Below are 14630 nucleotides of genomic sequence, written 5' to 3'. Positions count from 1 at the left end.
CATGAGGAACTGAGGTAATATTTCTTTCAGTGCTAACATTGCTCAAAATATAGCTGTATCTGAAGTTTAGTCAGTGTTGAAATTGAAAGATATTTGGGAGGAGTACATCTTTTTGATTTTAAATGCATTTAAAATATAACTGTTACTGTTACAAGATTTAATAAGGTGTTTCGTGCACTAACTACAATTTCTTTTTCTACTTAAAGATGGTTTCTTAAAGTGTATTCTGATCCTATTGATGTTACATACAAAACTGAATGTAAATCCATCAGGCAAGTTGGTAAGAAATTCCATTCAAATGTCAACATGTAAAAAAAAAAATGTATTCTATGATTTCACTAGGACAGACTCTGAAGGGTTCAATATTTCTTTTCATTGTATTAGGATGGGAAAACAGCTTTTAAAATTGCATTGCTATAAAATTAGTGAGAGCATAAATCTCTGTCTATGACAAAGGGGTTTTACAAAATAAGTGGCTCGACATATCTAATTTGAATTAAACTCTTAGGCTTATGTCTCCTTTTTTTGTCTCCTATATGTTGTGTTAAGTAGATACAAAGTAATTAATTTGATGCCTCTGTAGATTTGATGATAAACTTTAAATAGGAATACACACCACTGTAATTTTTGTGGATCTTTCACACGTACTGATTTAGCTAATACTGACAGAAAAATAACACATACAGTCGGGCTCAGGTTAGAGAGTAAACATGGCTTATTTTCTACCATATAAGTCAGTTTCAATACTGTATGGAATGGTATATAACTGCATATTTACTTAAAGATTTTATAAATTGGTTCAAATGCTTGTGCTGTGGCCTGGCAGCACAAAAGACAAAGTAGGGACTAAGAGCAATTCCTTTTTGTCACTGTTTCAGATTTTTGAAAAGATTTTAGATTTTGCTTTCTAATGGCTGGGAAATTACTAGTATAGATTTTTATGCTGTTATTCACAATTTTAATTGCTCAAACCAAACTGGTTCCATACAGATGCTTTAAATCTTGCTGCATTGATTATACAACTCGGGTTCCAGGAATGTCTTTCACTAAATACATTTCTCTGCTGAGTTGCTATTATAGTAAGTGTATTGTTAAACTACTGTATCTGCAAATAATATTTATCTCTATTACACAGCAACGGGATCCTGTCTAGCTGTGATGAATTATGAAAGTACTGTGCCTGAAGAGATTGGTTTCCAGGAAGGAGACAAAATTGAGATCCTTGGTTACCTCGTTGAATGCATGGAATGGTTTGTTGGAAGACATCTGCTTACTGGCCAAATAGGTTTTGTAAAGACGAATTATGTTAAACTGGACTTACCTGGAAATAAGTAAGTGTTACGTATTTAGCTTGGAAACCAAAAGAGGCTTAGGAAGAGTCTCTTGAGCTTTAAAATACTGAATGTTAAACTTAAGTTTGCAGTTTTTTGGTTTGGTTTTGTGTGTCCTGTTGATAAAAATTGCCATAGTGTGTATCAGTCAGAACAAACACAAAGAAATGGGAATATGAAATTAGCTTAGATATTGGGAAGTGTTGTCACATTGTACCTGAGTTTCTTACTGGGAAAAGGGATTGTTGTAGTTGTGTATGTCTGGTTCAGTGTCTATTCTTTGGATCACATAATCCAAGAATTTTTACTGTTTCAGAAGATTCCATTTTTACTGGTGTCAAGATCTATGTTAAAGTATCCAACTTCTGATTTTGCTAGTACCATCACCATAGGCCTTAATTTGCTTCATATGAGGTTCACTTATGAATAATTGTTCATAATGCAAAAAGAAACCTGTAAAAATGTGCATTTCAGAATGCATTGGGACAAATAGGCTGCTCTTATTATGTCTGGATTGCTTGCATGCTGAAATTAGGAGTTCTTAGATGTTGCTTGCAGTTTGATATGTAACCTTGAGCTTATTAGAAAATCAATTTCATAATGTCCTTAAATATTTGTGCTTTTAATAAATTCTCTCATAAAATGCTATACCGTGATATAGAGACAAAACTTACTCTGATATGGCAGAAACTGTTAGCTTGCAAGCATCATTAGGTATCATTAGTTTCTATATATGTTTGTAAATATGATGACTGATATTAATTTTGAACACAACAGGACCTGTAATGGGAAGCCTGTATTGGTTTCTCTTAACAAGTTCAAATTTTAGTGAGGCATTCAAACTTCATTAAGCTCCTCAAGCCAAATCTGCTTTGAGACACCTTCTAAGTTGCTTCTTTCTTTGTTAGAGCACAAGACCTGGATTTTCTTAAAGCAGAAGAGCTGTCTTGTTTTTCAAAGGAAAAACAATTAGAAGAAGTGATACATTTGTTGAAGCAAACTTCTATCACAGATGTTTGTTCTGTGTATAGAATAGGTAAGTACGTGTTTTACTCCTTTTTGCTGCCCAGGATACATGTATTGTTCCTATATCCTTGTTGTAAGTGACTTTTTTTCTATTTTAATGAGATTCCAGACTTTGTAGCTCCTTTGAAATATATTGGTGTTCAGTTTGATTGTAGATACGTCATTTAGATTTATTTTCCTGCTGATGCAAAACTTTTCCCAGCAGAGCATTTAGAAATCCTCTTTTGTCCATTTTTGAGTGAATTGAGCAGCAGGACTTTCAAATACTGCTGTTGAGCTGAACAGATCTTTAAGCCTTCAAATGACAGAGTGCTGCATTAGAAAAGGCTGTGTTCAGCTAAATATCTGCTTTGCATTTTTGTTAGAAAATGTGGCATAATAATTATTGATGGGTAGTGTAAACACACACGTCCTCGTGTTTCATTTAACTATCAAAGGCATAGAAAAATCTATTCATACAAAGAAATAATTTACTTTTAGCTACATCATCTCTACAGCTGTTATCTGTCGAAGTGCTTATGCTTCACATAAAGTAATTGCGACAATCGGGGTTTCCTCTGTAGAGACTTGGTCTAAGGTAGTCAATATAATTAACTGTCTTGCTAAACTGACCAGGAGCAGCAATTTCTTATCCCACCACAGGCTGTGCAAGACAGTGAAAATAATCAGCATGGCAACTGGCATATCCCGAGAAATATCTTCTACATACGAAAGTAATTCTTAAATGTTCTACAGATGTGTTATGTTAGACATTTCAATCTAGATCTTTGGGTCAGACTTAGGAAATTAATCTTTTCTAAACTTACAGGGAACATCCAATTTTTCCACCATATGGAACCGGAAAAAAAAAGTTATATTTTAGAATACTTAGAGATGAAAAAGAAGTAAGATACGAGGTAAGCTAACATGGCTTTTTTTCTTTCTTACAGACCAGTTAGAAGAACAGGAATTTCAGAAAACTCATGAATGTGGTAATAAATATGCAAATTTTTATTTATTAAAATATTTTTATTTATTAAAACTAATGTAGCTTCTAATCTTTTTGCTTTTGTCTTTCTGATGTCTTTTCACATTCTTTCTTCTCTCATTGCTTCTCTACCTTATCACTAGGTTTGGCTGTAAGATGTTGTAGCTTTCACAAGTATCAGATGCCTTTCTCAGACATTGCTATCCTACTGCAAAGTACATGACTTATTTTTACTGATGTGACCACACATTTTGTTTAAGAAGGCAAAGTACTTTTTATGGAACACCTGGCAAGTGCCCAGTTTGAATTCTAGTATATCTTCAGTCTGTTAGAAAACATCCCATAAATATATTCCCTAGAGGAGACACTTCGAGAATGCAGAATTATTTCCCACTGGAATTTAGCTACTAAGCTGTTACTACCATTACTTCCATTGTACTAACATTTTTCTAAATATCAATTTTTATGTTTATGATTCTGCTGAACACTTTCATAAATGGAGTTCTAAGGAAACTGAGCTCTTCAAATTTGCAAGGTCAATAAACTCCTGTTGATACTCAGCTGTAAGCTTTACACTGACTATGAATGTAACCTGATAACAGTGGGAGAACTGAAAAATGATAGCATGTTTGTCTTGTTTGTGTTTATAATATATTCAGTAGTGATAGTTCTAGAAGAATTTAGATCAGTGACCACAATGATAACCACAAACTTTGTGATTCTAGGAAAGATGATCTGCACCAGCAGAGAAGCAGGCTTGGTATCTGACAACGGAATCTTATTACATCTATTACACAGGCATGACTGTCCACGTGGAAATAACGTGGGCAAGAGTACAGTACTTTCACAGGCGCCCACTTCAGACTTTAACAACACACAGAGCTCCATCTCACCCTCCCTGGCTAACCTGCCTTAGTTTTCTAGCAGAATTTAGGCTTACCCTTATTCAAACCTTAAATCTATCCCATATTCATGCCCAGACCTTGGGCCCTTTATTCAGCCTCCACTATAGACCCTGTTTTTTTCCAGATTCTGGTGGTCTCCAGTTTACCAGGTGTCTGAATTGTAATTCTCTGGTAGTGCTTGCTCTTGCTTTAATATACACTCGAAGTGTACTTTGAGTCAAACACAAAAAAAGTTTGTGTTAGTTAAATAGGATGGAACAGACTTTGGTGATCAGGAACAGGTGAGATAATTGTAATAATCAGCAGTGTGCTTAGGTGTGGCAAGTCCTTTTATCCCCATTCCTCCATTTCCCATGTTTGTTCCTCCCTGACCCATCTTGTTCTCTTCTCCCCACCTTTGGATTGTCTCCTAAACATATTGTTGAGAAAGCATTATGTTTATATAGTGTTTTCTAACAACATCCTCTACTGATAAATGTTTCTGTTGGTCTGAAAGATCATTGTGTACATGCACCCATGAAACTTTGATCTGTGAATTATTTTTGAATTGCAGAAATTCCATGTTCACACTCTAACATGGTATCCACTAGCAAGAATGGCAGGATAGAAGAATTCTTAAAGAACTTCAAGAATTTGGAGGTCACACGGGCAGGAGGGCCAGCTACTGAAGGAAAGGATTCTGCCAAGTCTCCAAATCAGGAAATCCTTCCTCCACCTGCAGGACCTTGCTTCTACATCTATCAAGACGATGGTCAAGCATCTGATGTCTTTGAGTCATTGCTACTCTTCTTAAATAGGGAAGAGTATGAGAGAGATTTCAAAAACCTGTATGATTTCTCTTATCCGTTTATTAATAGCATGTTTTATGGCTTTTCAGAAGAAGACGAACTGGTTAGCTTTTTTAGCATAGCAAGGGAGTTAGCAAAGAAAGCAGGTATGTCCTGGGCACTAGCAAGGCTATGCTTTCTATTAGGCAGGCTAAGTTTTAAAAAGGTGAAGTTTTCCCAAGCTCGGGTTTATTTTGAGGAAGCGTTGGGGGCAGTAAGTGGAGGGTTTAGTGATTTATACTTTGTAATTGCCCTTTACACAAATCTAGCAGCCATCTACTTGACACAGAAGAACAAAGAAAAATGTGCTCATATTTTTGACAAGGCTACATCTCTTCTCATGGGAATTCCCAACTACATTTGCAGTGCTGACCTAGAGTCAGATATTCTGAAGTATGCTCTGAAGAGGACAATTTTGAGCCAGAACAAACATGCGGAGGCAAGGGCGTGCTTTCTACTGGTAAAACACTACACTGCACGCAAACAGCATGAAGAGGCACTGCCCTTCTTAGAAAGGCTGCAATTGTTGCTTAATAATTTGGGTTTACAAAACAACTTATCCAAAAACTGTTATTTCAAACTAGCAGAGTCCTACAATGAGAAGTGTTTGCCACACATTGTGTTAAGTTGCATAAAAGTCTCCTCTTCCCAGAGCTCAAGTACTTTAATGGATTCCTTGAAAAGGATTGATTTAGTCATCAAAAATGCTCCGAAGCTCTATGGCTTGAGAAAACTCAAACAAATACTTCCATCCCAAATTGCACCTTACCTGATACAAGCTCTGTCTTCTGCATTTACAAGTGAGCAACAAGGACTATGCAGCACCATCTATCTCAGCTTAGCAAAACTGTACAGCCACCACAAACGGTATGGAAAAGCCATTGTTTACATGATGAAAGCGCTGGACTCTGATACATCTGCGAAGCCAGAGGAGACTATTAACTATTTGGTTTCACTTGCTTGGTTATACATTCTTTACAGGCAATACGATGTGGCAGTAACCATTTTAAATGCTGTTGTAGACTCCTCATGGAGCAATCCTCGACAACTAGGTGTTGCTTATAATATGCTTGCTATTGCTTTGAAAAGAACAAACAACACAAAGGAAGCTGCTGAAAGCTGCTACAAAGCTCTACGTCTTTCTGAAGAGGCAAATATGACCCATAACCAAGCTATAGCCCTGGCTAATTTTGGGGCGCTCTGCCTGCATGCAGAAGCCAATAAGCTGGCAGAACATTATTATATCAAGGCAGTGAAGCTATTCTCCAAACTTTCAAGCATGGACTGTGGCCAAGAGTTTATCCAAGTCCTCCTTCAACTGGGATGTTACTACATTAGTGGAACTCAAAGAGAAAAAGGAAGGTTTTATTATGAATGGGCATTTTTAGTTGCAATGGAGACAAGTCATCTGGAAAGTAAGTTGTTTTTTTTTGTCTCTTGAAGTTATGAAACATACCCTCTTTGGGAATGTTTGTTATATATAATGGTTTATACCATACATAATGTTTTTTCCTTAACATTTTATGTTCAGTTACATGACAGCTGTGATGAAAGTCTGCTCCATTCTGTAATGGTGGAGAAAATAAATACTTATTTGTTTTTCTGGTACTTTTCAGGCTTGTCAGAAATGATGGAGAAAATGTAAACATTAAGAAACAACTAAATAAATTACTATAAAGTCTAGAGACTTCTTTGGTCAATACTATTTATAATATCGATGTTCAATAATATTTATAATAGCTACGATATCATTGGCTGTACAAACAGGAAAAGACTCAAATATAAATATATGAAAACAATGGATACTCTGGATTACTTTTGCATAAAATAGTTGTATTTAGAAGAACCATGCTATATTTGTGTTTGCTGATTTAGGCAGTTTATGCGGGTAAGGTGACTGTTTTATCACTTTATCCTAGAAATCAAGTTTTAAGTAACCTCTAGCCTTGGTTAATTTTGTTGAGGGTGAAGAAGCTGGTGGTGGAATCTTCTTGTCATGACTTCTATATTGTTATTCACTGACTTCTGAGCTTATGAAACAGTAGGAATTTAAAAATAATTTAACTTTCATTTTAAAATAGAAATTCATGGCAGTATTTCATATCTATTCCCCTAGGTCAGCTTCAAGCAATTAAACTGCTGTGTCAGTTCTACAGTACAGTTGTTCCCAATGAGGCTCAGTGTGTCATCTACAATGAATATCAACTATCTTTAGCTAGAAAGATGTCCAATAAAGTTCTGGAGGGACAAATTTTGGAAACCATTAGTCAGCTCTACTTGTCTTTAGGAACAGAAAGGTAAGACATGCTGAATGACTTTGCTTTTATCCTGATTTTAACTTTTCTGCCATGCTAAAGGATCTCAATTTTTGCAGCAGTTGAGTGTGACTGATTTTTTCTCTCTGCTTTGCCAACACACTTTATTATAATTGAAGGGGGTCCAGAGCTAGTGAAGACTTCTGATTTTGCTTTTTTAAGTAACTATCATCTCCCAAGGGAGACAAGATGTTCAACAGGGATTAGCACCACTTCAAGAGCCAAAATATTTTTAAAATGTAAGTAAATGCTTGAAAAAATTATATGCTATGCAACACTTCACTGTGACATCACTAGGATTATTGCTGGTAGGTGACTAGTTTGCGATGATAAATTTTCCATGACAATTTTTCCATTGGAAACTGAACGGGATATTCCAAGTAAGATATCAAATTGTCTCTGTCTAAGTGTTTCCCTTTGAGGAAATGTTTTTCAAAATTTATATAAACAGAAAACCTATGTGCATAACTGCACAGTGTCAGTCTCCAGAAATTTCTACCCTGTTCTTGTTCTCGGAATACCATTTTTTGGCTTATCATTAAAGAAAAAATAGACTGCACAGCTCTATAGTGATTAACAGGTGCTTGAGAAACTTAAGGGGTTCTCACAACAACAACAAAGATTGTTTTTTTAAGATTGTGTCTGCTTTGTCTGAATTCTTTTCTTACTGTATCTCACTTGGAGTCACTTTAGATTCAGATATCTTTAGGCATACCTCAGTATAGGAAAAAATTATGCTTGATTGTGGGGAGAGAGTAGATGCTTATTTTAGCTTAAAGTAGCTGAAGCTCAAGCGTCTAATTTTTCTAATATGCCATCTAATTTATTCTGCTTTAACTGCTTCCATTTGCTGTAAAAGCAACCATGTACTTCATGGTATATTTTAATGTGTTTGTGCCTTGTGCTTGGAGGAAAGTGCATCTGGTCATGGTGATGGGAATTTACCATAAGATAGATAGAGAAGGATTTAATAAAGAAATCTGGGGCTTCTGTGGCTGGGCTTCTGTGGCTGGTATCAAGCACTGTAAGCAGCAATCAGTGCTGCCCAGTGACCTCATAATTTATATTCTCCCCCCTATCTCACTCCCAAATTTTGTACAAGGGTGGATTAGTCTGAACTGTGCATAAGTCAAAGCCCTAGATGATATTTAGAAAGAGAAAATTACAAACATTATTTCTTTCTGAGGCTTGTAGGAAAAAGAGTAAATAATAGAAGAGATGAAGATGAGGAAAGATTTTTTTCTACCTGTCACTAGTGTGAGGTAGGGTAAAAAAAAAAAATCTAAATAAAACTAAATAAATCACTCTGAAATAACATAATGTGATAACAATCTAACAGAAAACAGATTTGAACCAACAGTCTTTTACATTAATATAACACTTCTCTAATTATGATGAAAAACATTCCCCATTCTGAAGAGCCATTCCGTGATAAGGAGTTTTCCCCCATTTCAGGGCTTACAGATCAGCTCTGGAATATACCAAAAGAAGCCTTGGAATATTTATAGATCTCCAGAAAAAAGAGAAAGAAGCATACGCTTGGCTACGGGCAGGAAAGATATATTACGTTCTGAGGCAGAATGAGCTTGTGGATCTTTATATTCAGGTATGTTGTCAGCACAAGCATACACATGTCATCGGCATGGAGCAGGTGGCATGGTAAACAAATATAACAATCCCAGAGATTTTGCTAACTGATGTTTTGAACACATAGTAACACCATTCATGTAGTAAGCTTAACAGCTGAAAGTCTGAGCATCTTCATGTGGTGTTCCATTTTAACCTGTTTCTAGACTCTGGAAAGATCTTGGGCAGTGACCTTTACTGCCTGCTTTGTTGCAAATTTTGTGTTCTGTGCATCTCTTCATCCTATTACCTCATTGTCTGAACAGCTGTGCAGCACCACAGCAATTGAATCATGTATGTGTGCTATGTGCTGGTGGATAACATGATTAGCATAGTGTGCTGGCTTGTAGGCCAGATCCTCAGGAAAACAGAGCAGCTTCTTCAGCAAGCATTTCCAGAGCATCTAAAGCATTCCTTCCATGGCTGTGCACAGCATGGCACAGGGCCAGCTGGAGCTGCTGCTGCCTTTGCAGCACTCGAGCTGGTGGTTTGCCAGCTTGGACCCCCCGCAGCTGAGCAGGATCTGCTGCTGCTTCTGTTGCTGTGCTAGCAGACTGAAAGATGACCTGAAGCTGGGATCCAGGCCTTGACTGTTGCAGCTGGATTGTCTGGAGTCTTTTTTGGAGCTGCACTGCAGCATAGACCTGAGTCTTGTAATGATCTGTACAGCTTCTAGCCAATCACTTAGGTATTTAGGAAATTAATTTCTTGCTTTTGTTAAAGGGTTTAAAAATCCTTCTCCCCATCGTAAGGGAGAGTGCTGCCTTGTAGCACAGTATATATACAGCATTTCACATAGCAAGATCTGAGTCTTGGTTGGTGTATGAGTGGTACCAAAATAGGATCATGAAATAAAATAACGTGACACCTACTGTTAAGATGTTTTGAAAAAAAAAATACACAAAGACGCAGGAAACCATAAGGAACAAATTCATGTTTCAAATGTGCTGAGACACATTGTTGGCTAACTTAATTAATTTTTCTGTTAGCTTTTTGAATGCACGCCAGTAAGACCGAATAAATGCATTTATGGGAAGGAACTGTGCTATAGACGTGTTATTTCTTTTTCTTTTACTAAACGGTTTTATCTTATAGCCTCCAAGTCAGTCATTCACCTGGTGGTGCAAAACCTAAATCAACGTGTGGGATGGCTTTCTCTGTTACACTCCTCTTCAAGAGGAAGGGTGGGTCAGGGACATGCACGTACATTCCAAAATATGTACATATGGAATCTGATATTTAGAACTGAGTACCTCTGCTTAAGGAAAATCTTAAAAGAGGAATCTGCCCACTAGAAGGCAGACCACAGGGCCAGTAATTTGTGCAAATTATCACAACTCAACTTGCATGTAAAGTACAACTTCCAAAAACGTAAAACAATAGTTCTTAGGTGCCTAAAGCCAAAACATTCTGAAAAGGAGCACTGCCTTTGAGCCAAAGTTGGGAGTTGCACTTGTATTAGTTTGATGCAACTTGAAAAACAAAACAAGATACATCCTGCTTTGTGTGCAAGTCCCCTTTCCCATTACTACTTATCCTATCAGTAACTGAGTATCCTGATATCACTTACTTTCTTTGGGGCGGGTGTATGCTTCCTCTCATTAAGCCTTTTTTGCTAATGTGGCATACATTTAGTTCAGAGCAGCCAGGATGGTAGAGCTGCATTTAGTTACAGAATTCATAGGCTTTTAAATCTGTGCTGTTAGCTATATCTAACTCACAATCATTTATTTCTATGATAAACTTGATTTCAATTAAATTTAGTGTTACAACTATTGAGAACAGTACATTTTTTTTCCCTTGTTGTTCCGCTGTGTGCTGAAAAAGTTAGTAGGATATTATTGACAGAGAAAGGGAAATTATAATTCTGTATGTGCCCTGGTTCCTATATTCCTTTTTCAGCATCTACCACTCAAAAAGAGCGTACCAAAAAAAGACAAAGTATGGTCTCATGAAGTAGAGTTCTTCCTATATTCTAATAAGAAGAGGGGCCTTAACAAGATCATTTTTTTCAATCAATAGTATTTATAATTTTTTAATCAAGAAATTACCAAGATTTTTTTCTTTTTTTACCCCATTCCTTGTTTTCAGGTTGCTCAGGATGCTGCTCTCCATACAGGAGATCCCAATTTAGCAATGGAATTGTTTGAAGCTGCTGGAGACATATTTTTCAATGGTTCATGGGAAAAGGAGAAAGCAGTGACTTTCTACAAGGTTTGTGTGTTGTTTTTTTTACAGCATCGATAATTACATGTTCTCCCTTTGTCACAGATTTCTACAAATCCTGAATCTCTCAGCAAACAAGATTATAACCTATTGTAACTGAGTACTTTATGCCATGCTATTAGTAGATTTCACCTGTTGTAATTCTTCTTCTCTGTTTAAGATGTGATATATTCAAAGAGCAAAAGAAAACCAGAAATTGCTTGACATGATGTAAACAGAAGTTTTTCAGCGCACAACTTGGGGTTCATAAATACCTAACTTGTTCTTGTGCATTTCAGGACAGGGCTCTTCCACTTGCTGTTGAGATTGGCAACAAAAACACTGAGCTCAGATTATATAATAAACTGGTGGAATTGCTGGTGAATCTGAAGGTTTACGAGGAAAGTCTGGAATATGCAAAAGCATCTCTTATGCTTAGTGTAAATTTAGGTAAGACCAATTTCAGTTACAGCTGGATATGAGTGATATCTCCAATTTAAGACAGGAATCTAAAAATAAGATGTTTTCGTCCTTCAAATTCAGTCAGATTTCCTGACAGGAATTCATAACAATACTCTCCTTGCTATTTTTGCCTCTGTTCAAGAAAAAATAATGTTACTGTTGCCTCTTCAAACTCTAAATTCATATGGAAAGTGTACAGCACAGAATTAAGTGTGGGATTCCAAGCCCAAATTTAATGTGCTTTCTTATAGCCAAGCTGCAATACTGATCAATACTTTTGTGCCAAGATGCTTATGAGTATCATGTACTCTATTCAGATTTGCTTGTAGCCTTGCTGGTGAACAGATCAAGGAAAAAGTAATTAAAAACAATAAGGCTAGATTCCAAAATGATATTCTTTGTTTTTGAGAACTGTTCAACTGATTAAGAATGCTCCTGTCCCTCTGTACGTGCACGGACAGATCATTTTGATCAGTCTGATCTTTTTTCATATAATTTCTAATATAAAGTTTTCACTGGGGAGGTTAAGGAAGTTTGTAATCCCATTATCTATTACCCTTTTGAAAACTTCCAAAAAAAAAAAAATCTGTTCTTTGTAAATACACACAGTGTGTGATACGTGAAAGGTATGAATGCAGTTATTTTAGAAAATCCCAGAGACAGTCAAATCTAACAGCGAAAAAAATCAGATATTTTCTGGGAATTTTCTTAAGGAAAAGGGCAGGCTTGGCCATGTATCTCTTGGCCATGTATCAAAACAAAAATAGTTTTGATCAACAAAATACTGTATAGAAATAAACTAAAAAAAAAAAAATAAATATTACCGATATATCCTGGTTTGAGAAAATTTCACTTTTGTTTCTTTGATTTTATCCTGATTTGTACATTATCTCATTAGGAAATCAGCTAAATGAACGAATAGCTTATCATCGTCTGGCTGCCATCCATCATCATTTGGGTCACTGTGAACTAGCTGAACACTTTTATTTAAAGGCCTTGTCCCTCTGTTCCTCTCCCCTGGAGTTTGAGGAGGAAACATTGTATTATGTCAAGGTGTACTTGAACTTAGGAGACATAATATTCTATGACCTTAAGGTAAGACATACTAAAAAATGCTGTGGAAAAATCATTATGCTGAGTAATGTTTCATCACATCACTTTACTAAATTGTTGTTATGCATTTAGAATGTAACTAATAAGGTGGGAGAAGATCTGAAACTATATTTTTCTGGTTTGTTACCTAACAAACTGAGCTTGGATGTCCTCTTACACAGCTGTACTGTAGAAGGTACTACCTCTTTTTTTTTAATTTCAGGATCCCTTTGATGCAGCAGGCTATTATCATTTGGCACTCGCTGCTGCCATGGACTTGGGCAATAAAAAAGCTCAACTGAAGATTTACACAAGACTTGCAATAATCTACCACAACTTCCTTGTGGATCGGGAAATGTCTCTCTTCTTTTATCAAAAGGCAAGAATGTTTGCAACAGAGCTGAATGTTAGAAGAATAAATCTAGCTCCTGATCAGTGTTATAAGAATTTATAAACAACTTTGAAATAATGCAATCTAGCAATTACAGAAATAGTTAAAGAAATATTGCATGGGTTTGGCAGGAGCATGCAGAATGAGTTCAGTGTCTCAAACTGCATGTGCTGTGAGCAGGAGTTCAGCATCCCAAGATAAATTACCTGTTTTCATGACAGTGGACTGCATTTTATCATTTCTAAGATACAGTCCTGCACTTGTTATTTGAGGATCAGCCTATGAACTAAAACCAAAACCCATCAGCCTTTATTCTTTTTTAATATTAAAGTTTTCTTTGCTATCTTTTTTTGCCTAGTTGCATATTGGAAAATGATCAATGCATATATGTGATGAAAAGTATTTAATAAAGCATTGTAGAGAAATAGCACTCCGTACAAGCTGGCTTTCTTTGTATGACCTAGTTCTTGTTTGACCTACCTCTATTTAACTTAATTGATGCCAAAGAAGTATTTGCGCAACCATGTTAGATGCAGTATTTGAGAATTAGTTTGATCCAGTTCCCTAGCAATCAATCACCCCTCATTTCCCAACAAACTAACCTACTGCAGAACTCAGAGCCTCTAATTATCTGTGAAATCCTGATGTTGTATATTGTAAAAACTAACCGGTGCTCAGAAATGAAGTCTCCAGTAATATGCATGTTGTTCCGTGGATTTCATTTGTCATGTGAAGGCTCTCTTTCTCTCTTTCCAAAGACATTTTTAATTGACCTTCTTCAGAATTGTCAGTATTGTCTGCAATGACTTAACACAGCATTTCCTACAATTTTACATATAATTACATTATATTCAGAAAAATGTATTCTTTCATGTTAGTTGCAAAAACACTAGATTGTTAATTTTGGTAGTTCTAAATCTTTGTGCCTCAAAACACTTTCTTATTAAAGCTTTATTAGAAATAACATTGTAGATTGTATATACTGAATGTGTATATCTATGAAAAAGTCTGTTAGTTTCAATTAAAACATTCAGAGAAATTTTGAAATCATGCCTCTTCATTCTCTGTAACAATTTCATATAAAAACAGTTTGCTATATTTTTGCTATATTTTGCCATATTTTTAAGGGACTTTTAGAAAGAATGGAAGCTTCAACGGAAGATATGCACACAGACTCAGTAAGTGGGGGGGAGGGTCGGCTACGTATTGTATTTTGTTTTTTATTGTCAAACCTGGGGGAAGTGAGAGGTGCAAGAAACAACTTATTTTCTGGTCTGTGTAGTTATGTATTCTCATCGTCTTGGTTCTTTGCCCAAGAATCTATTTTCTTTCCTAAAACTATCATTCGCAGCAGACTCTGAAACTTTACACATATGCAATTGGGTATTTGATTTTTGCCATCTTCCTGACCTTGTGAATTCCTCATTCATTTGTTGACTTCCTCCACTAAAGGAATAGAGTATGCTTGTAAATATGTCACTCA

At 36.1% G+C, this 14630-nt stretch overlaps 1 protein-coding gene across 8 annotated transcripts in view; it reads left to right on the top strand.

Moving 5' to 3' along the window:
• SH3TC1 (SH3 domain and tetratricopeptide repeats 1) overlaps nt 1-13587 on the top strand; it is a 36251-nt gene extending 22664 nt beyond the window's left edge. For all 8 annotated transcript variants that reach the window (XM_013179231.3, XM_013179237.3, XM_013179242.3 and 5 more), the window contains 11 exons: nt 207-280; nt 1136-1331; nt 2240-2367; nt 3287-3328; nt 4783-6471; nt 7173-7353; nt 8827-8977; nt 11089-11211; nt 11502-11652; nt 12563-12759; nt 12980-13587. In XM_013179231.3, coding sequence (XP_013034685.1) covers nt 207-280; nt 1136-1331; nt 2240-2367; nt 3287-3328; nt 4783-6471; nt 7173-7353; nt 8827-8977; nt 11089-11211; nt 11502-11652; nt 12563-12759; nt 12980-13210 — 3163 coding nt within the window. In that variant the 3' untranslated portion in view covers nt 13211-13587. The remainder of the gene's footprint in view (nt 1-206; nt 281-1135; nt 1332-2239; nt 2368-3286; nt 3329-4782; nt 6472-7172; nt 7354-8826; nt 8978-11088; nt 11212-11501; nt 11653-12562; nt 12760-12979) is intronic.
• Nucleotides 13588-14630: the final 1043 nt, after the last annotated feature.

Source organism: Anser cygnoides, chromosome 4, assembly GCF_040182565.1.
Source record: "Anser cygnoides isolate HZ-2024a breed goose chromosome 4, Taihu_goose_T2T_genome, whole genome shotgun sequence".
NCBI classification, from domain to species: domain Eukaryota; kingdom Metazoa; phylum Chordata; class Aves; order Anseriformes; family Anatidae; genus Anser; species Anser cygnoides.
Note: the sequence above shows the minus strand (reverse complement) of the source record. Positions and strands in the feature narration are given on the sequence as shown.